Consider the following 23,860-nt stretch of genomic DNA (forward strand, 5'->3'; position numbering starts at 1 on the left):
CTTTATTTATTAAATATCATGTTCTATGCACTCAAACCATAAAATTCAGTTCAACAGCATAAAATGAGCATATCTTTAGAATTTCCGATACACAGTCTCACGCGCTGGAGATAATTTTTTTTTTTTTTTTCTTCCGTACAGTGTTCTCATTGCTCGCTTTGAAATCGTTAAGTTTGTTAATAAAAAAATTGTAAAGTGTTACAAAAAATGAGATCGGTAATAAAACAAATTCCAAATTAGGGGCTTCCACATGCCCATATTTTGTGGAAGATTACCGTTATTTAAATTTTAATGACTCTTAAGTGCCGTTGTTTTATCACAATGCGAGAAACATACACACTTTCATGCAGATTCTTCATTATTTAATTGCTTTAAATATAATACAGGGCGATAATATTTGGTGGCAAGAATTTGAAAAGTGAAACAACGGTTATCGTGAATTGACGCAAAATGCCGAAACGCTCCAACTCATGATGCAGACGCCGATACTATCGATAGCCTCAACGATGCCCACTCTCGATGCACCAACTCGTGATATATTCGACGACCAACTCGGCTACGAAACAATCTCGATAGACTATGAGACATTCGATAGACTCGCGATCTACTAGACTGTAGTTTGTGTACAAGCAGGGTTTATATAGCTTTTGGCATGCGTTCGAGAACATTCTGACCCAAACCGGTAAGAATTTATTCTAGAAGGTTCTCCATCCATCTATGGCATATCGCCGCTTTTGTCGCTAAATGGGCTTATTTCTCGCCAAATATGGCAACCGTGCCTTCTCTTTTTATTTACTGGCAACCCTAAACCCGCCCTGCGGAAAAGCTATCTTACCGCAGCTGGACGTTTCGAAACAAGATATATGTTACCGGCAAATTTTGAAATCCGGTATTCTATAGAATGTCAGCGTTTCATACATTGCCGGTAATATATATATGGTATTGCAGATTCCAATAAAAAAAAGAGGTGCACTACTAGATGTTATAGCTGTCCCATGTGCAAAATATCAACGTTTTACGACTAATCATGTTTGAGTTACGGTGTATATGTGTGTATATATATATATATATGTAATATAAACAAAGTCGGAAGTAACCGAAGAGCAAGAATTTTCGGTGGTGTTGATCCAATAATGAACTAAGAAATTTGGAGGCGAATGCAGATTAAATCTTCAGGTTTATTTTCAGCAACATGTTGCGGTTACACACAAGTCGGCACATTAAATGTGCCTGTTCCAAAAGGCTTACATTTCTGATAATTTTGTAGCAAGAAAGCAGGAAAACTTAAGTCACACTGAGTTAGTTTTGGTTCTCAAAGCATTCTGATTGGATGGTTAATATTGCTCTAAAATTATTATTGGCTGTTAAGAGTTTTAGTTCCGTTTACATAATCATATTTACGTAAGAGTCATATGACATAGATCTTTCTCAAAATGACGCAATGCAGAGAGGAGTTACTATTTTTAGAATAGAGAAGGGAAATTTACGTTATTAATTTAATCTTTTAGATATTCTTTTCTTACATATATACTTATACGTATGAACTGACGTCATAAAAAAGTCTCTTTTTTGCCCGGCGAAGTGCAGCAACTCGAAGTGGCATGGACTCAACAAGTCGTTGGAAGTCCCCTGCAGGAATATTGAGCCATGCTGTCTCTATAGATGTCCATAATTGTGAAAGTGTTGACGGTGCAGGGTTTTGGGCACGAACTGACCTCTCGATGATGTCCCATAAATGTTCGATGGGATTTATGTCGGGCGATCTAGGTGGCCAGATCATTCGCTGGAATTGTCCACAATGTTCTTCTAACCAATCGCGAATAATTGTGGCCCGGTGACGTGGCGCATTGTCATCCATAAAAATCCCATCGTTGTTTGAGTACGTGAAGTCCATGAATGGCTGTAAGTGATCTCCACGTAGCTGAAGGTATCCATTTCCAGTCAATGATCGGTTCATTTGCACCAGAGGACCGAGTCCATGCCATGTAAAAAGAGTCCAGACTATTATGGAACTACCACCAACTTGAACAGTGCCTTGTTGACAACTTGGGTCCATGGCTTCGTGGGGTCTGCGCCACACTCGAACCCTACCATCAGCTCTTACCAACTGAAATCGCGACTCATCTGACCAAGCCACGGTTTTCCATAAGTAAGTAAGCCAAGTAAGGACTTCTTTTGACACTGTGTATACTTATACACTGACTACCAATAAGTATTTGGACACCTATGCAAATGACGATATCTGCGGTTCTAAGGTATTTCACGGACTCCGTCGGTATATATCGTGTAGGAAACAGCATCGGCTTTAGTCACATGCAAGATGCTTGCAGTTCGGAGCTCTCTGATTTCGAGAAAGGTATAATTATAGGGTATCACAAATGTGGCCGATCCTTAAGGGATATATCTAGCGATCTGAAGTACCCAAAATCGACAGTGGCCTATGTGATTAAGAAGTGGAAGGTGACCGGTGATTGTCGGAATGTGCCCCGAGTCGGCAGACCAACGAAACTGGGAGATAGAGATCGACGAGTGCTGTCCAGAGAAATTCGGAAGAACCGCACCCAACCGATGGCCCTCATCCACGAGGAGTTTCAACAGGCATCCGTGAGTATTGTTTCAATGAATACCACCGTAAGGAAACATATCTGCTTGGTTTTCATGGTCGTGCTGCTGCCCATAATCCTTTGATCACAAAGTCCAACCGCACTGCTCGGTTAATGTGTGATGCAAAGCACATCGAAATTGGACCATAGATCAGTGGAAACGGGTTCTATGGAGTGACGAATCAAGGTTCACCCTTTACCGTTCGGATGCCAGGGTCTGGGTCTGGCGTCTACCTGGAGAACGTCTCCTGCCAGAATGCATTGTGCCAACAGTCAAGTTCGGCGGAGGTGGAATTATGGTCTGAGGGTGTTTCTCCTGGTATGGGCTGGGACCCTTGGTCCCCATTCATGGTAAGCTCAACTCCGATGCCTACTGCATTATTTTGGATGACAATGTGTTTCCTACGTTGTGGCAGTTTTACGGGTTGGACTCATGTTACTTTCAGGACGACAATGCCAGTTGTCATGTTTCGACGTTAACCAAGGCTTGGTATGGTGCTAATGGAATTCATCGAATGGACTGGCCTGCCCAGAGTCTAGACCTGAACCCTATCGAGAACCTCTGGGACGAGTTGCATCGCCGAATTCAGGAGTGCACTACACGTGCAAAATCGGTGAAGGAACTTCTATGTCTTCTCCAAGCCGAGTGGAAGAAAATACTAATAGCTGTCATACAAAGACTTGTGGAAAGTATGGCCCAAAGGGTCCACGCTGTAATTACCTCTCGTGGAGGCTCTACCAACTACTGATTTTGAATAAAGTTAGTTTTTCTTTTTCATCACTGGTGTCCAGATACTTATTCGTAGTCAGTGTACACATTGCTTGCCATTAAAACGCAATAACTAGAATAATGCACCTATTTGACATGAAACTTACATAATGCGGTATATCAAAAAGGATAGGGGGCTCATATAAATGACTAACAGAGCACCGCATATTGAAATCATATACGCCAAGAAACTCTTCTTCCCAAAGCAATGTACTGAAGGAGGAACAAAGAGCTGTTAATAAGTTTTGGAACTTTGCTTATTCCCCTGTGGTGTCTGCCCATAGCTATGCATTAATTAGACTGGACAATAGGGAGATCAATGTATCTACAATACACAGAAAGAAACAGTAACCAATGTCGTTCAGAACCCAAACTCGCAAAGTTGATGATTTCTCTGTATGCGTGTCTTTCTAGCTTGGTTGTTTTTTGACATTTCCTCGCATTTGCATGGACTGGCATTTTCTTAACACGAATTTTAAAGATTTTATAGCTGTTCTCCAGTAAAAGATATGTCTTCCTCTAGCAAATAACGAAATTTGAAATAATAAAAATTGACAGTTTGATAGATTGAGGCTGTTGCGTTATTGTTTAATGCTTAGTTATTATATTATACTTCATTTAAATGAAAAAAATTCTATTTCAGTGAACGGAAATCCTTTTTTATTAAGGATTATACTTAGTTTCTTAAAAGTGTCCTTCAAAGAATGTTTAGCAAAAAGGTCTTTTATTTCCACACATGGTTGATTGTGTTAAAAAGGATTTAGCTTTTTATGCATTTTTTGGTTTTAAGCAGCGAGTATTTTCATCAACAGATTCTTCTCTGGACTTTTTTACACCTTTGAAAATGATGTATAATCCTTTCTTAAACTTTCCTCAATCTACTTTTTAGATTTAGAGGATGAATTCTCTTCTTCTGTTTCATACGCCAGATATTGTAACATTCCGACATGTTTTGCGGTCAAGGCTACATAATCCATTTTAGTTCTTGTTTTAAATACATCGAAATTGAGGTCACCAACCTTTTTAATAAATATTATTTTCCAAAACATTTTTCTAAATCGTGAATTTTTATTTGCTGACAACCTTAACTAATGCGTACCTCTGATAATTTCAATTACCGTATATACCCGCATATAAGTCGAGATATTTTGGACAAAAAAAAAGACTTCAAAGTGGGGGGGGGGGGGGGGTCGACTTATACGCGGGGCCATAAAAAATTAAAAGAATCGGAAGTTCAAAAATTTCTTTATATAATGCAGTTGTTTTCTTCCCGCACTCAAATTGGACAACTTATCAAATAAGTCACTTACTTGAAGTAATTTCATGACTTAAATTATGTGACGAACTAATCACAGAGTTTCATACTTTAACTAGAGTAAGTTTCGATAAAACGTACGTATAAGTCTTTATAATAGTTATTGTTCATTCATGAAATATTTTTGTTAACAGGCGTACACGTCAAAATTAAAAAAAAAATAGCCCACGCCATAACTGAACAGTTTTGAATATTTCTTTTAACCTTTAAAAAGGGGAAAGGCAGATAGATTTTACGTACGCGAATCTTTTCCGGAACAAATTCTAGAATTTTAATTCTAGAATTCTAGAATTTCCGGAACAAATTCTAGAAGAAGGATTTTGATTTTGTTTATTTACCAAGGTATTTTTTTTATCGTATATTTACTTTTTTTTTTCCTCAGATGATTTTGAATAAATGTAGTACTTAAAAAAAAATTTTTCGAAGTTTCTGGATCGATTTCGGAAGTGGGGGGTCGACTTATACGCGGGTTTCTTATTTTCTACGAATTTTTTATGTCGAAGGGGGGAGTCGACTTATACGCGGTATCGACTTATACGCGGGTATATACGATAGTTATATTATTTGCTGTTAGTAACTCTTGCACAGGGAATAGTTCCAGAATTGCGCCACTATCATTTTCCTCCATAGTGCATATCTGATATCTGTTTTACGATTGAAGGCTTGTTTAACATACCATAGTTTACAATCCTTATCTAACGGTCATAATGTTTAAATCCTATAAACTTCTAATACGCTTACGAATAATAAATTGCCTTTATTTTTAATTACATGATACAAGACAAAAATCTTTTATAAAATGCAATAATATGTGCCAGTTTAATACTAAGTTTAATAAATGCTTAGTATAACTCAAATGAATATTTATTTTAGGTATATATTTTAGTAAAAATAGTCTTATAAATATTAATATCGATGTATTTTTATAAATTAATAAAATTATCTTTAAAATGATAAACTATTTGATTTTTATTAGCTAAATAACTATTTTGCACAAGCAACTATGCGTTACCTTCTTCCATATTTTTTTCTTCTTTTTACAAATTGTAAATTGTGGTCGAAAATGGTTCTCTGAATGCTTGCTTGCCTCACCACAGTAAACTGAAAGGATGGATTGATAAATGGCCATTAAGGATTGCGTTCTGGGCCGCATCATTTTTTGCTCAGGATGTGGCTGACTTGGTTTTGACATTCTTTATTTTTCTCAGAGAACGATTTAAGAACTTTTCTTCATAATAACATAGCTTCGGGGGCTGTTTTTTTTTTCTTCGAAAAGTTACGTGAACTAGCGTGACAAAATACTTCCAACATTCCATGCAATCGAGCCCATTTCCTTAGAATCTTAGTTTCAATCGTTTCACATCAAAAAACCAGAATGCCTCAAATAAAAGGAAAAGTGATTGAAGAAAAAAGAAATTGAAGAAAGTAAGGAACTTTTGAAAGAACATATGAATTTTCATTGCATATTTATAAGTCCTACATTTTAGTAACATATTCTGATTACTGCTGTATCGGGAATTTGATGTATATGTGATTTTTAATTTTTCAGTTTAGGGCTATCTAAAATGAAGGTCATTTTATCGAAATGGTATTTGCCGGCGTATAAGATGCACTTTTTTCTTTAAAAATAGGTATGAAAAACGGGGGGCGTCTTATACGTCGTTTGTGAATGTGTCCAAGCTTCATGGAATGCTGTGAAAACAGAGACAGTGGTTAAATTATTTAAGAAGTGTGGCATGAGTATTGTATTAGAGAGCACAGAGGACAATTTGTTGTATGAGGATTCAGATGCTGATTTAGAAGAGGTTTCAAGTGACTCTTGATTTAGCTCTGGAGATGCGAGTGTCTGTGTTTTGACGAAGGAGATTAAAAGATGTTCTTTCCCAGATAGATCGGGTATTTACAGAAAGTATTTGTATTACTTTATATTTAAAATACTGTAAATTTATTTATAATGATCAGTAGTAAAGTTTTATCCTTCAAAAGTATGTATAAAGAAGGGGTTGCGTCTTATAGCCCGGTGCGTCTTATGCGTCGGCAAATACGGTAAAATGCTGAAAAACTTTCAGAATTTTTTCCGTCCCTTAGTAGGTATCGATATATGCTCCGTTTGTTATACAACAATGAACGAAACTAATTGCGTAATCTCTTGCGAAATATGTCGAATAACATCTGGAATTATTGCTGCGGTTCTCAGCCACAGATACTGGAGATCTCGAGTTTTCACCACAACAGCGTTCTTGACTTGCATTCACAAAAAAGAAATCCACTGGATAAGAATGGATCTTTTAGCTAGAATATTGATCCAATCCTTCCGGTCCAGAAGTTAGGAAACTTCTTATTCAGGTTTCGCACACAAGCGGTCGGTTGTCTTGGTCAGCATGAAAAATGACCGTGTTCCAATTCTTTGCACAAAATTTTAAACTTAAAAACCTGGGATATGTATAAAAGCATAGTCATGGAAATACTTTCAGTAATATTATTTCCCGAAAAGGTTGGAGAGAAATTGTGCCAAAATTGTTACCCCATATCCATTATAAGTGCCGCCCAGATGGTATAGTGGTTAGGGGGGAGGCAAAGGGCCCAGGCTTGAATCCCGGAGAAGGCATAGTTGTAACTGTCCGTCCTTTCATAGGAGGCAAAGGTGGCTCGCCTGTTATGTGCATCCATAATAAAGTTGTCAGGACTAAATGTTGTATATGCATACTCTTGGCAAACATAATGGTGACAGTATCAAGACCCTGATCTCGAACAGTGAGCTGAATGCAGCTATGTTCTTGTGAATGCTAGAAGAACTACATCGTCAGAAGGGTATAAAAGGCCCTTTTATTTAAATCACTATTTACAGCAACTCCCAGCTCGGGAGAAAAATAATGACCCCGCTTGGGTCTAAACTGAACAATCAAACAATTTAAAGTAAAGCTTAAGTAGAAATTCAAATAGTCGCAGTTCTCAGAGCTTGAACGCGAGATTGGCCCATCTATGGTACGTAGCAAGCCTTAGCTAAATACTAACGCACTTAAATCACTTCAATAGGTATTATAGTAATAGAGCTAAGGCGTAATAATTTAAATAATAATTAGTCTGGCAAACGTCCACCGAACTGAAGTGGTCTGAGACTAAAAGCTCTCTCACACTTGAGAAGTTTCTCACTAACCTTTAAATACAAAACTTGGCTCCAAACACAAATTAGCATAAAGCTGAACCGCGCGCTCATTCTGAAGGGAAGTTGAAATAAGAGTTTACAAGAAAGGGTAACTTAAAAAGAAATTTGGTTAGTTTAAATTAAAACCTTACAAAGTGACCATCAATTCTGGCCTTAGTAGTGACCAAGCCGAAATTGGCTGAGAGTCTGCCATTGGTTAAAAAAAATCCATTATAAGTTAACATTCTTTGGCTACAATATAACACTTTCAGATCCTTTCAATGTGTTTAACATGCGTCAATCTAATACTAGTTCAAAGGTTCGAGTAAGAGATGCATGCATGTTAACTGTCAAATTTATGACGATTCCTCGCATTTTTACTTTTATTTTTTCAAGAAAGTATAGAAACAATTCTGAAAATAATAAAAAATCCGTTTTGTTAAACTATTAGGATATATGTGTAAGCCAAAATATATGACGAATTTGAAACAAAATGCGTATAGGAAATCTGAAGAGAAATTTGGAAGTTATAGCATAAGAAATTAGTATATTTAAATGTAACTAGATTGCAGAAATAAGATATCATCGGACAATGAGGGATAAGTGACATAAATTTATTGTTTATAATTAACTTTTTATTTCATGACCATCAGTGATCAGTAAAAACTTAATTTTGATGACTTATATTAAAAACATGCCGATATTCATCAAATGGGACTTCAAGTTGGCTGATGAGTTAAATGTTACCCTGAAGAATTATTACTTTCATGAGAAAAGTTTTTCATGATTATTATAATTTTTTTATGATCTGAAATATTAGAATTTTAGTGGCGGCTGAATATCTGAAGTGGATCTTTAGGTAGTGAAATCGCGGTTAAATGAATCATTCTTCAGCGGAAAATACGTGCTTCTATAGCATGATAGCTTTGTCAGAGGAAGTGTTTTCTCATCTCCTAACCACCTACTACTACAATGCCGTATTTATTCGTCACCAAACAGCTGTTTATTGTTTCGAAATTGGCATCTGTTTGCCAAACTTGGACGAGATAAAATCTATTTCTCATCAAAATTGGATGTTCTATTCATTTGGGGAATTTATTTAAAATTGAGAAATCTATAACGAAAATTGCAAAGCTTTGTGAACTTGGATTGTCATAAAACGTATAAACTTGTTGTGCAACATACTGTTGCGTGCGTATAGTTTCATAATAAATTGAATGCACAATTCGATAACAAGATAAAATTTATTCTTATCCCAAGGAAAAAAAAATGCTGAAATTTCCACAGTAATATTCGTACAATATCACAATATCTCACAGTAGTTATATGTTAAACTACTAAAACGTTAAAAAGAACACAATTCAAAGCAGAGAAAGCTAATCCGATCTCACCGCGAATTCGCTACAATCAACAGCAAGAACTAAGTAATCAACTGAACTGAGATGTTTTAATCCGGCTTTTATAAGCTTCTTAATCATGGACGAGAACATTCTGGTAATTTCTCTTTTCCCGATTTTTCTGGATAGCAAAAGAGTAAAATTACGAGATATCTATTTATTAAATTTTAAATGCGCGTGTTCCTGTATTTTTTTACTTTTTCGGCATAGCTTTCTCTTAAAACTCGTCGCGCGCAGCATTGTGCGGGGAAATGAAACAATTTAATTACCATTCCACTAAAAATAGGAAACTAAATACAAAAACCGTAACAATACTCTAAAGCTAAGAGTTACATAGGTATCTGCTATACAAGTTAAGCAAAAAGGCTTTCCATGATTCAATATTTATTGCCTGAAAAGTATTTTAACGAATTGTATGTGGTTTTCTTGAAAATTATAACTGCGGTAACTCATATATATATATGTAATAATAAAATTCCATAGTCAAGAATACAATTAAAATTTTAACTGTTTGTTCTTTTCATTTTTAATGGCGACGTTCTCTTATTTGAAAGTACGTGGAATTAAATCCACAGCCCCGTAGTCAAGTTGTTTTTCCCGCCTTTTCTACACGTACAGTTTTAGAATGTTCTGGAAATATTTCAAGCGAACTGGATTGGCTGACGAGGCTGACGTCATTTCATGGAAGCTCCGCCTTTCCAGAGGCTATAAAAAGACTCGCAAAAGGAATATCGGGGCTTTTTCTTAAATGTCACGATGCAGTAAACTTCATACAAAATGACTGACTGGCAGGTTATTGCCGGCAATGCAGTCCTGTGAACTGCGTATCCGGCTCTATCAAACTAGCTCCAATGGCGACATCACGATAAGTCAATCGTCACGTACATACAGTAAATAGGAGGTGGCAAAGGAAGGACCGGCATCATTCGGTCAGGAGAGCCAAGCATTATGGACAGAGGTGGAGATGTTGTCATATAATACAAACAAGCTATTTTCAAATATATACAAATTTATCAAGTGGGAAAGTTTGAGTTAAAGACGTGGGCCGCGAATGGACGTAGGTCTTTATCCTCCATTAATATGACATAGTTGAAAGTCAGAAAAATATTCATGTGATCACACTTAAGTGCCTTATCATAAAAGTGCTCCTACATACAAAATGTTATTAGTAGTTCTTTTTTATTTACTCCGAAGATCAGATTTTTGTAATTGCTATTTTCTCCTGAAATAAATGGATCCTGTTTTTTAAAACTATCGTCTGATAATTTAAGCTACGACTACATTGATGATTTTTCAACAATCTATTTATTCCTGACAAAAGCTGGAACATCACACACACATATATATATATATGCTACTTTAGAAGAAAAATGCTACTTTAGTAAATTTAAGGGTTTGTCCCTTTTGTAGCTTGGAGAATGTCAAGTCGTTATTCCATTTCTTCCACATATTCTTCAACATTTATTTTATATCACTTGATACAGAGTCTTTTATTCTGGCCTCCAAAGTATCAATATCATAAACTGGTGTGACGAAGACTCGGCCCTTGATGTAGTATATATATAGTTTACATTTCATACCAATTTTTTAAACGCGTAACAATTAGAATATTGTCATACGTTCATATGAAGTTCTAAACTGTCGCTTATGGAGGATTTTGTTTCATGATATCGCAAAATACACTTAGTTCCTTTTTCTCGCATCCACGCCATTTCTTGCTAACCATATTTCTTGCCGCCATCAAATTATTTATTATTTGTGCAAATTTTTTCTAATCAGGGAAGAAATTTTTGCTCACCCTGTATTTTACGAATATATTACCCGTTGAAAAATCAGCGGCAATCATTTCTTATAACTTCAAAAACGATAATTTCTTACAGTGTGTAATGATTTTCAACGGTTTTTCTAGACTTCAAAGACTGGGAATTATATGTACAGGGAACCGCCAAATTCAATGTAAACTTATTATATAGCAAAATACTCAATACCTGTGTTTATGAAGAGTCAAGTACAAAGCTTTAAATACCTACATCTTGCGGTTCCAAGATTTTTAATTTTATAGCCCTTATACTAAGTTCATCCGATGGTATTTTCGATGGCCTGCATATTTTTACACTTATTAATAATTTATTTTCACACATATCTTCTGGCAGGACATTGGAACCAATAATTACCTGTATGACGTTATTACAAAAAGTTGGAGAGGTATTAGTTTAAGGTCAACTACGTCCTAATCGTCAATTTTGATGAAAATATTCATTAAAAAATTTATTACTTTATTTTAAAATTTATACATTAAGCTTCTCAAAACTACTTTTATTTTGTCTCTTCGGTCGTCAAAAGCAGAATTATGGTTATTCTTATTCTACCATAGTGAACCGGAAGTTTCTGTTTAAGAAACCGGAAGCTGATGTTTAAAGATACACAGCTTACTCTAACTAACGTTAAAATGAGAATTTTTCATTTGAATACTTGTTATTAAGCACAATTAGCTTTTCAATTTAGTTTTCATATCTGGACATATTTTCTTTTCATTTTGTTTATCTTTGCATCACATTAAACCTTTTCTTTTTTGTGAAAAACTTGCTTTTTTTCATGTTTTCTGTTACGAAAAACAACTTAAAATATTACTATAGTAATTTTACGTAACTTTCCACAAATGTACTATGAAATATTGTGAATTAAATGGACTAAATTTAATATATTTTTAACCCAAGATGTAAGAAAAAATCATAAATTATATTTTGATAATATGCTTATCTTTCGTTTTTATCATTTTAACTAGTATTTTGCTAAATAACACCTCTAATAGATTTATTCGTGCTATTTTCCAAAATTTGTTGTCTAACGTATTCGGATACCTTAAAAAACCACAATTCTCATCGTATGGAGACGGATTTATACAGCTTTTGGAATGTTCACTTTTATCCCAAACTTCAAGTCAAAACGAATAATAAGAAGAGGAAGATATAATCTTTTATTTCCCTGAATCGCTGAAGCATTAAATTAGGAAAAAAGTATTTTACGACTGTCATGCTGTGTCCTGTAAAGACAGCATGAATGAATGGGTAATGAAAGCCGGCTCATGAACTGAAGCTTAACGTGAGCATCAAAAGCAAAATTTTAATGATACATAAATTTTGATATTGGATGAGAGCTTCCCAAAATAAAAATGACTTGATCTGTACATATGATGTATGAAAAAAAATTAATCCTTTTTTATTCCTTTGATTATCAAATCTTTTAAGTACTAATAACTGTTTCAGAAGTCAAACAACAAAAATCAGCGTTATATTTTCAAATTTTCACGAGACTAGTTTCGATGGTTTTACCGAACCACCATCCTCAGCTGGAACAGCGCAAATGCTCGGCGTGTTATTGTGTCTTAATTACTAATAACTGTCCTTTTGTAATGATTGAATTTCAAGCCCCCCCCCCCGCTCTCCGGATTTATCCTTTCTCGTTAAACGAGGTTTTCTGTAAATTTACAACTCAGGTGTATAAAATTCCATTTCTTAATTTAAGTTGTATAAAAAATCATAAAGTAATTCGAATTTACATAAAAATATAAAGGCTTAAAAATGTCCAAAGGAACTTGTGAAATACGTTTAGATAAAATTATGTTATTTTTCAGTAATACATTTATGTTTATAAATCTGACTAAAATAAGAAAAGGAATCCCCTGGGGGTGTTTATTAATTAAATAAGGATATTTATCAGTATTTACGAGAAACTTTCGCCTATTCTAGTGCTGGAAAAAAAAAAAAAAAAAGGTAAAAGGAATAAGCTAATAATGAAATCGAATTAATTCTCTTACACGAATTTTCTGACACCATCTATTTTATAAAATTATCCATTTTTTTGCAAAATATATATTATTATATATTTTTCAAAATTATATAATAATATATATTTAATAGATAATGAACAGAAGTTTAATATACTCATTAATATATTAAACTTCTGTTCAGTCATAGAACCATGAATAAGGTAAAATAGGAGTAAGGTCTTCTCAATTCTTCAATTGCTGCTCATTTTTCTCGCAATGCTCATTTTCACGTCTTCTGTTTCTCTTTTCTTCCTTCATGCCTTCGCGGTATAACGGCAGCACACTCGGCGCATATTCGAGGGGTCCAGAGTTCGAGTTCTGGAGAGTTCATGCCTTCTGCTTCAAAATAACCTAATGACTCTACACTGGCGCCCGAACTAAAAGGTGGTGGATAATGATTTTTCACCACCAGGATTTGGCGATTGGATCCCCTAATCCCCAGTTGCCCTTTACAAAGGGGGTATATAAGGTTTGCTTTACCCTTCTTTCTGCATGCTTTCATGGTATAATGGTAGTACACTCGGGGCGTATGCGAGAGGTCCAGGGTTCGAGACCCGACGAGGGCACTGCTCATTTTTCACGTCTTCTGCTTCAAAATAACCTAATTTTACAAGTTTGGGGGGAAATTTTCTCAGGTTTGAAAAGACACTTTAAAGGTCTTATTTACATACTGTTTCAAGTGCCCCAGACACACCTTTTTCTTATTTTTATGAGGAAAAACCTGATTTACAAGTCACTGTAGAACACATTTGGGAATCGGATAATAAAGTTCCAAGCGGTAAACAGGCCTTGTGATTTTATCCATGTGCGCAAACATACAAACATGCTGCTTCGTTTTCTAAGTTTCTTCAATATTTCCGAAGTTTTTAGACTTTTTTTTTTTTTTTTTTTACCCTTCTGAAGGTTAATTAGAAGCAAACTTGAAGTAATCTGAGAAGCGTTAAAATTGAAACTGTCTTTATTTTGTTCTCAAACAATATGGTTTGACTTCTTTTATTTTGATCGGTCGAAAATAGAACTACAGCTTTCATCAGTTTCCGAAGAAACAAGACGGGGGGATGTCAAGGAATTCCACTAATGTAAACACTTCTTATCTGTAAAATGTTTATGACAATACCTGCGGGCGTTTATTACTTCCGGCATCCAAAACAGGGATTTCCATAGGAGAAACATGTGGAGCTTATTAAATTAGCTGAGTAGTCATTACTACCGGAAGTCGGCGTCATTTTCCTGTAGATAAGTATTTCCCAAGTTTTGATAATGTACACATATGCATGAAAATATCAGTAATCGAAGATAATCATTTGTTTGACCAATATAATTTTTAGTGCTCTCTTTAGATGTTTTAATTCAGATGTAATGCATAGATTTCAGAGATTAGATACGAAACAAAGGAATAAAGGTTTAATGTTATTGTTAATTATGTCAAATTATGCGCGATTATTATTAAACATAGCAGAATTATTAATTATCACAAATTATGACAAATAATTTTTAATGATTATTCGCGAATTCTTGTGTTAAAACTGAGAGCTCCTTGATGTTGATACAGAAATTATGAAATTCAGTTATTAAGTTCTTGTATAAAACTGGTGCATTATGAAAAAGGATTTAATTTTAGTTTTATAAATCGAATTATTTGTGAGTTTTTTGTCAAAGCAGTTTCATATTTTTAAATATGAAATTTTGTCAGGGAGTGCAATAGTTTATTGATCTTTTTTTTAACTTCACTTACACACATTTTTTACATAATAATACATATGACAGATTTTTCTGTATTCTGCATGGACCTTATAAGAAATGGACTAACCCAGTGGGCGGGGCGTGCGTCACCGACATGTCGGCAAGAAAGAGTAGGGACGATCTGGTTTACTTTAACATTGAAACCTATGGCGTTTGTATCACATAACTCTTTTTAATTATTAAATGTGATACGTTGTATAGTGATGAGATTATGAAAGCCACAGTTTTTTCCAAATGGGATTTAATATATCTCATTAAAGCACTTTTTACTGCATTTCGCGCACTTTTTTCACGCGTAATTCTTGTACAAACATCTTTACTTTGGTAAAACGGTAAAAACTCTAAGCACAAAATTTATGAACTTAATTTTGCGTAAAAATAAAGTAAAATTAAATAAGACTGATAGTACGTGATGCTTTGAAATAAATAAGGTAAAATTAAACAAGATCTGATAATTTAAAAAAAAAAAATTAATGAAAATTTTCAGACAGTGATTTTCCAAACAATAATACATTACAAAACGAACATATTTATTTGATTATAGGATCATTAAATTATTAACATTAAAGTGGATTATTTATTTTAATAATTCATAAAATTCGGAGCATAAACTTTTCTGAACGTAATGAAGGGAAAAAAAAGATAAAATAAAATCTAGAAGCACTCAAATTTTATATTACGCCCAAAAGGAACCCTTTTTTTAAAGTTTTGTGTGTTACCTATATTTATTGAATATCATGTTCTTCGCCCGTAAACCAAATACATTTGAAAACAGCATATCTTTAGGATTTCCGCACTGGACATAAAGCTGTTATTTTCCGTACAGTGTTTGCTCTGAACTCGTTGAGTTTATTAATCAAAAATTCGTTAAAATTTTACAAAATATGAAATAGATTAAAATAAGTTCGAAATTCGGCCGTCCAGATGCCCATGTTCGATTGGAGAATTAAGAATTACATTATTCAAAATTTGATGGCTGTAGATACTGTCGTTTTTGTCACAGTGCAAGAAAAATACGTGTATTCATGCAGATTTCTTCATTATTTAATTTTTTTACATATAATACAAGGCGATAATATTTGGTAACAACAATTTGCAAGGAGACACGGACACTTATAATAAAACAGCGCAAAATGCAGCTTCGAAACTAACAGCCTTTCTAGGCGACCGCCGCTTTGGGTTAATAAATTAAATTAACAGTAAATAAAAAAAAATCTTATGCAGAACTAAAAATAAATTAAAAAAAAATAGTCACTATAAAATACAAGCAAAATTAATTATTACGGTTAAATACAATTTTAATATTAGAATTAAATGTATAAAAATTTTTAAGGCATCAAAAGTGTTTATCACTATGATGTATTATGAAAGATAATTGAAATAAAATTCCTTTATAGAAATTGTGCTATAATACTCATCTATAATTTAAAAAAAAGCAGCACAATTTAGAATTTTAAGCAAAACTTTCAAAAATTCGTTTTTAAATATTTTAGTATTTTTTACTTATTTACACCAATAAAAGGCATAAAAGTTGCAAGAGAAAATTGCTTGTTTGAAATTTTCTATTAGTTCAGATTTAAAATATTATTTTCTAAAAGAAGTAATTACAAATTTCCTTACAGCGTAGGAAAAGCTAAAAAAATATCCAGCCCTGAAAGCATGCAATAGCTTTAAAAATTATTTGAAACGTTAATTATGCTTGATAAATATGCTAAAGTTTTAAAAATCAATCTCAATTTCAAAAATAAAAATATATAGAAATTCTAATTTGTGAAATGAGGCGCTACATAAAGCTTTTTCTTGATAATTATACGCGCTGCTATAGGCAACCAATGTTAAATTTCTGCAAGTCGTCCCTACTCCTCCGGATGTGATCAAGGTGACAGCCGACAACGCCTCAGACGAAGGAGAAAACCCGTTTGGGTTAGTCTATTTCTTATACGGTCCATGGTATTCTGACATTAAAAATACAGCTGATGTTATAAATTTATAGATTTTAACTGTTAATATTAAATTTTTTAGTATAAATTGCGCGTGAAATTCTTGGGACATCCTGATATCTTAAAGCAGTAATCATCTCACGATTTCTATTTTTATATATTATCGGATAGCTCGAAAATTAATCTTTTAAAGGAAGTTTATTTTGAATTTTTAACGTAAATGACCGATTTTTCATAACTGATCGTTTGTTCGTGCATCGTAAATCTACTGCTTCTAATTTTCAACATCGAAAAATCTGCAGTTTGTAACGTCATGAAATTTTCACAGTAGACAAACTTAAAAATTTTACTTTCTAAGAGATCACTACTAAGTTATTTTCGAAAAGAATGATTTATTATTGTACAGAGTTAAATATTTACTCAATATGTATTACATTAATTTGTAAAATTTTATAAACTTAAAGAACCAGTTACTTTTGCAATGATCACAATAAATAAACTTATATATGTTATTCAAGGTGCTATTCAAGCTTATATATGTTATAACCAAAATATGTTATTCAAGGTGATCATGATCAGATTTATTGCTTTCTTCTTGAAGTCTATATTTATATTTATTATAAGGCTTTGCAGCATTAATTCCACATTCTTTCAGGAGAAGAGTTTGTAGCCATAAATAATTATTTATTAGTAATTGAATCTAATACTGGATCTTACGCTGATGAAGCGAAGAACATTTTTTAATAGGCTAAAAAAAAAAAAAAAAGACTAGAAGAAATTTTTAGATTATATATTTTTATGAAATATAATAGGCAGATATGATAAATTTGAATTATATTGTTGTTGTTCAGTTGTTATAGTCGTTATTTTGCTTTTGCACACAGATTTCTTTTTATAAGCATAGTAGTAAATTTAATGTTTGTTTATTGTAACTCATCTCAATAAACCACGGTATATGATAGTACACGAGTGTTGCTTAAAACGAGACGTAACTCAGGCGGTATACCAATTAGTCTGTCTTAAATTCATAGTTTTTTAAGTATCAACATTTTTTTCTATGAATGGCAGGATCTTAAAATGACTCAGTTGCCAAAATTTAAAAATTTAAAAAAGAATCTCATTTTGCACGTAATACAAAATGAAATATTTTATAAGTGGGTTATAAGGGTTATAAGAGTCATTAGAATTAGTCATTTAAATTAGCTCCTAAATAATGATTTGGAACACTTATGGTTTAGGTGCTTTTAAAAACAATTTTGAAAACATGAAAAATGAATTACTATTGCAAAGATTTATTTGATTTATAACATATGACGAATAATTTTGCAGCCAATGCGTTTCTGTGGTTATCGTTTATCTGTTTACAAAACTGAATTTCCGGGAAATGAGAAAGCAGTTATCAGGTAATATCGCTAAATAGCCCAATAAACTTTTTTTTCTTATACCAATATTCAGCTTTTTTATTGGAGAAAAATCTACCGTATAACGCCGCCCCGATTTAATTTTATTTACCTCTTTAATGCATTTAACTTAATCTTAAGCGGTGTAAAGTAGAAAGGCATTTTTTGTACATTTTATTTTAAATATAAATAGTTAAGTGTAGAAAAAAGGGTCAAATACTACCTTTTTCTGTTAGATGAGCATTAATTAGAATGATTGCAAATTTTTTATTCTGCTATTTAACAAAAGTATTCAAGTTTTGTTTAAGTTTGTTTTCAAACTAGTACAATTATATTTTAATGAGGCTTTGTTATATACATTCAGCGCAGACTATCAAAACAGTGTGTGGTGTAATTTGGAAATAAAATAATTTTAGAGGCAATACAATAACTCAGAAAGTTTTGAACATATTTTATTTAAAAAGCTTAATTAACAGTGAGGTATTTAAAGAAGAAATTTCAGTACTTTTAACTGTAACAGTTTTTATACTTTCGTTTAAAGCATTTGATTTGCTTGGAAAATTGATAACGATGAGTTCATTATACTCAGATATGCATGTTATAAAATATTATGACTTTCATGGCATGCCATATAATATATGAAAATACTGGTTAATAAGCAATTTCTTCTTTCTTCTTAAAATATCAGAAGGTAGAAATAGGAATGTTATAAATATCTGCTCAGAAAAAATATTTCAAACAACACTTCACATAATTTTATAAATATAATAAATACACTTCATATAATTTTATAAATCTCATTTCCAATGTAATAGGCACTGAGCTTTAATTTTGTTTCAGGAGTAACTGCATACGCATATTGTAGGGTTTATTTTTATTTTAATTAACATTTATTTTAAGTTTAAACTATCTTTCCTGTCAAGCCTTACTTTCCCCTGGAATTGCCAATGCCAGAGTATGTAAATTTTAGTAGAACGCGCAAGGATTCAAATTGTCAGCGGAAGTAATCTGAGTTAAATAGAAGGGAAACGAGTTCGAAAGTGTGCTTTCTTGCTTCACGAGCGTGGAGGTGGCTAGTTAGAAAGTGAAGAACCACGCGTTTCGGCCTGTGTGCTTGCCTCAGTAGTTTGTTAAATCTTTCAACGTAATATTCAGAAGTTTGCTGAATTATCAGCGGTATCTTAGAACGCGGTTAGGTTAGTTACGTTTAGACAGCCTCGTAGTTAGTCACTTGTTATTATCCCTTTTTAGTTTCTTATTTTTATTTTACCGCCGGGCGGCGTAGTTTGTGAGCGTCAAGAGCACGCATCTGTAATTTCTAAAGTTGAATAAAAAGGGATTTAAACCCTTCTCAAGACTTTGTATACTTTCCAGTTCATAGCAGTCACCACTATTGTTGCGTGCATGTTGGAAGCGCGCAACATTACAATATAATACGCAATAATTAAGTTAAATAGCATTTAAACTTTCTCATGAAGAAGTTTTTAAAACCTCGCGAGACCCGTAAGTTGATCAGATAACATATAACATGTAATGTAATATACATATATACAAAATATACATGATAAAAACTGGTGTAAATTTCTCTTTCCAAATTACTCATTCTGGTGTTCACGACTGATTCCAAATTCTTATTGTAGAATAACAAACTACAAGAGTTTTCAGCTGTCTAAAACCTTTCAACATTCAGCTTTTACATTTTAAACACGTACTACTGAAAGCATATGAAAGTTGTAATCCAGATACACCAATTTGTTCTTGGAGATAAAATTATTGGATATGGCCTTGAAACAAACACTTATTTAAACACTATTTTGGTTTTCGTCACTTTTTAAACTTGAAAAATAAGCTTGAGATCAAGATGACAGGTACAATCCAGGCTATAGCCACTAAATAACCATCCCATATGCCATTGTCAGAGATGCTCCATCCACGGGATAACACACATCTCATTGTATTGGCTATAAGTGTAAGAGGTAGGCAGTAACTGAGCTGTCGTAAGTAGTAGGGCATAGCCTCCACAGGCCATATGATTCCTGAAAATATATAAAATATGCATAAGAGCAATGAAAGTTTTAATATTTTATAATTCAACTAGCAGCCTTGCTGCCAGCCTTCGTCTGGCTTTTAAATGTACCGGAAAAATGGATGAAGGGAACACAAAACGTTAAATTTAAAAACTGCATAGAATTTTACTCTGCAGAACAACTTCATAAAAAAAGTTATTACGTATAACAAAATCACAATGAAGCAATATCCCTTAATACAAATATTAATTATCCTAATAAATAAATTAACCATAATAGATAGTTCATAATAAAATCATTTTTAAAACAAATGCAAAATTATATTTTAATATTTAGCAGCCATAAATAATGTTTAAAACATTAGATTAAATTTATAGATATTAATAAAACCAATTACGTTTTAAGTAAGGTGACGCCATTGATTACATCATCCACAACATAAAATTATATAAAATATTATAAACAACAAAATTTTTATTTCAAATAAAAATGCAAAATGAAGTTGATTTTTAATATTTAGAAGCGATAAATAATATTTAAAACACAGAATTTATGCATAATAAAACGCATTATTTTTTAAATAAAATGACAACAAAGTATCGGTTACCATAAATAACTTATCCAGCAATGGGTTTACCATAAGTCGTATTACTCGCCAAAAGAAAAATTGCCAAAATCCGTGCAACCGTCTACCAAAGTAGCACCAAAAATTACAATGAAATAAGCTATATCCTTTAATACAACTATTATCCTAATAAAAAAATAACCAACTTTCCGTTGAAGAACAAAAATCATGCAAAACTTTTCAATATCTTACAAACAGTGAAGTAAGCAAAAAATATTTTATAATTCAATATTATTTAAACAACATTGTCAGCTCAATCTTTAAAAATTAATTTTTCTTTAATAGGCAGCCGAATCTTCTTAATTACTCATAAAAACTATATTCACGTAGTATAATTACTTCACGCTTATTTCTACACCCTTCTATTCATTAGGATCATAACTAAAATGTTAAGAAAATAACAGAGCAAAATGTTTTAAATATCGAAGTGATATACTGTGCAAATAGATGCACAGTGACAATAAATAAAAGTGATCGAGGTATTTGACCAGAATGTTTTCTATTACACATTAATTCTGCTTAGTAAAAAATCTGATATGAACACCACGTGACTTCTTGTACGGCCTATTCTGCATTTCATTTAAACTTATTACCTCGAATTTCATTACAGATATATTCCTCATTCAATTAAATCAGTTCCCACTTCGCCAAAAATACCTAAAAACTTAAAACATCTAAATTAAAAATCGTGAAATACAGGAAAACCTAAAATACTAAATACAGATAAAAACAGTTAAGAAAAAATATTTACAATTAAAATTAGGATTTTTACTCAGAAACAAGCAATTCGGCCAGCAGGCAGGAAGAGAGATTTTTCAGTGTACAAAATTTGTAAAGTTACTTTTGGTCCCACTCGGCAAAAAGACACTGAAGTTGGTGCAGAAACTGAATTCACTATTTTACTAAGAGTTCCAAATGTGAACAAATGGAGGCTTCGTTAGGCTTAGTAGCACTTAAACAACTTTTAAATTGTTGATAATTCTACAACTGTTGCATGCAGATTAACTAAAAGCATAAAAAACTTAACTGGAACATAAGAACAACGTAATTCCATCACTTTTAAAGCAAAAAATGCACATTTTAGCAATATATAAGAATAAAAAAGCATAGCTCACCACGCTGGGTAAGAAGATGGTTATACACGTTTGGTTGAGCCGATTGCGATAAAAAAGGCAGCTGCACCACTAGATGTTACAGTAATCTGATATTCAAAACTTGAATGTTCTAGGGATAATCGTATATGTCTCGCATACGTACAGACGTCAAGAAAAAAAATTCCCTTCTGAACCCATTTTAAATCCATTTGAGAATCCGTTTTGGAAGAAACAGTGCTTTATTCCAAGGTTTCTTAAACTGTGGGTCACGACCCCCAAGGGTGTCGCGGGACCTGCAGCAGAATTTTTCGCGGCTACAAAACTTCCTTTACTTCGTACAAGGAAGTGAAAAGAGAAACTTAAAAAATAGTGGAGAAAAGTGGTAAGAAAACTATTATAGTTTGGCACATGAAAACTAGTTTACTTCGCAGAGTGCAGAGGCGTAGCTAAGGTCTTCAGCGCCCGGGGACACCTAAAGATTTTGTGCCCCTTTCTGTGTTCCAAGAACGGAAAACATTTCATTCTAAAATGTGTATCATCTATTTGATGACCCCTGGATGCTGCGCCCGGGGACAGACCATGGAGGTAGGAACGGGAGGAGGGGCCATTCCGCGCTAGAAGTGAAGCACTGCTTTGAAGCTTGGGTCACCAGACGGGGTGTTGTTTGTTTACATTCAGAAGCTCGCTTGACAAGATTCTGATAGTATTTCGACACACGACAGTTCCATAGAAATCGAAAAAGGGACACTCTCGCATGAAAGAAACATTCATAGTGGGATGGATAATAGCAATTTGTATAGTTTACTGACATTTACGCAAAAATCACATCTTGGTTATTTTTCGATAACTAACAACAGCGATTTTGATTATGAATTTGTTTTATAAAATTCTAAGCTGTTGCACTACAAAAATATAGATTTTAAGAAAATTGCTAAAAGAGATCTGCCAAAATTTATTTTCTAGAAGATTTGAAAAGTTTGAAACTTGATGGCTAAATATAAATATAAAATTACGTATGTTAAAATATTTTTAATTAGGCACATAGGTCAGATTAAGTTTTTATTAAATAGAGTAACGCATGCAAGGGCTATCTGCCTAAAGAGAGAGATGCCGTCGTGGAGGAATTTTGAAGAAAAACTGACCTTTGAGTGGGTATTAAAAATAATACTTATAATTTTCATTCAAATTATATTCATATATATTTTTTATGTAAAACTTTCGGGTGTATGCTAAATTAGTGTAAATTACTTTACACGAAAAATATAGTGAATGCACAGAAATTAAAGATTTGCACATGCCGGAAATGATAAATAGGAAATATGTATGGGTATTTATGTATGTGCTTGCAAAAAGCATGTATCTGCCTTTGACAAAATACTTAAATATTCATTAAATGATTTATAAATGTATTTGAAATGAAGAATTTATCCACTTATAAACAACTGTGAAAGTACTGTGAAGAAATCTAATGATTAAATGTATCTAATTTATAATGATTATAAATGTTATCTAAATATATAATAACCTTCATATTGAATTGTAAACATAAATTGAAATCCTGTTGACAAATACGTTATAAAACTATTTAAGCAAGAATTGTTCGTATTGGAAAGCAATCCGTTAAAAGGTATTGTAAAGCAAATGCTATGAGATGCGCACTTAAGAACGTAATAAAGAGTTTTGGAATATGTATTGTTGAAATGAAGGGTAAAAAAAAAAAAAAAAAATTTGATAAGTATAATTAAAAGAATTATTCCCTTTACATTTTATAATAACTCAGTTACAAGTTTTAAATAATACTTAAAAAAAAAAAAAAAAACTTATTTTATTCCCTTTCAGAAATGTTCAGAGAAAGTCAAATACTATTTAATACCTATTTAATTATTAGGAATTAGCGAAATACTTATTTAAAGTATTTTGCTAATTCCTAATAATTCTCTAATTTAAAATGAACCGAATAGAGCATTAATTAT

At 32.8% G+C, this 23,860-nt stretch overlaps 1 protein-coding gene across 2 annotated transcripts in view; it reads right to left on the reverse strand.

Annotated features, from left to right (window-relative positions):
- Window positions 1-18,575: 18,575 nt before the first annotated feature.
- The window catches only part of LOC118200062 (ABC transporter G family member 20-like), a 204,062-nt gene continuing 198,777 nt past the window's right edge, over window positions 18,576-23,860 (reverse strand). For both annotated transcript variants that reach the window (XM_035371986.2, XM_035371985.2), the window contains one exon: window positions 18,576-20,177. In XM_035371986.2, the coding sequence (XP_035227877.1) occupies window positions 19,966-20,177 (212 nt within the window). In that variant the 3' untranslated portion in view covers window positions 18,576-19,965. The remainder of the gene's footprint in view (window positions 20,178-23,860) is intronic.

The sequence above is a fragment of the Stegodyphus dumicola genome, chromosome 7, assembly GCF_044657685.1.
Source record: "Stegodyphus dumicola isolate Sdum_Otavi_A_Nest chromosome 7, ASM4465768v1".
Classification (NCBI taxonomy): Eukaryota; Metazoa; Arthropoda; class Arachnida; order Araneae; family Eresidae; genus Stegodyphus; species Stegodyphus dumicola.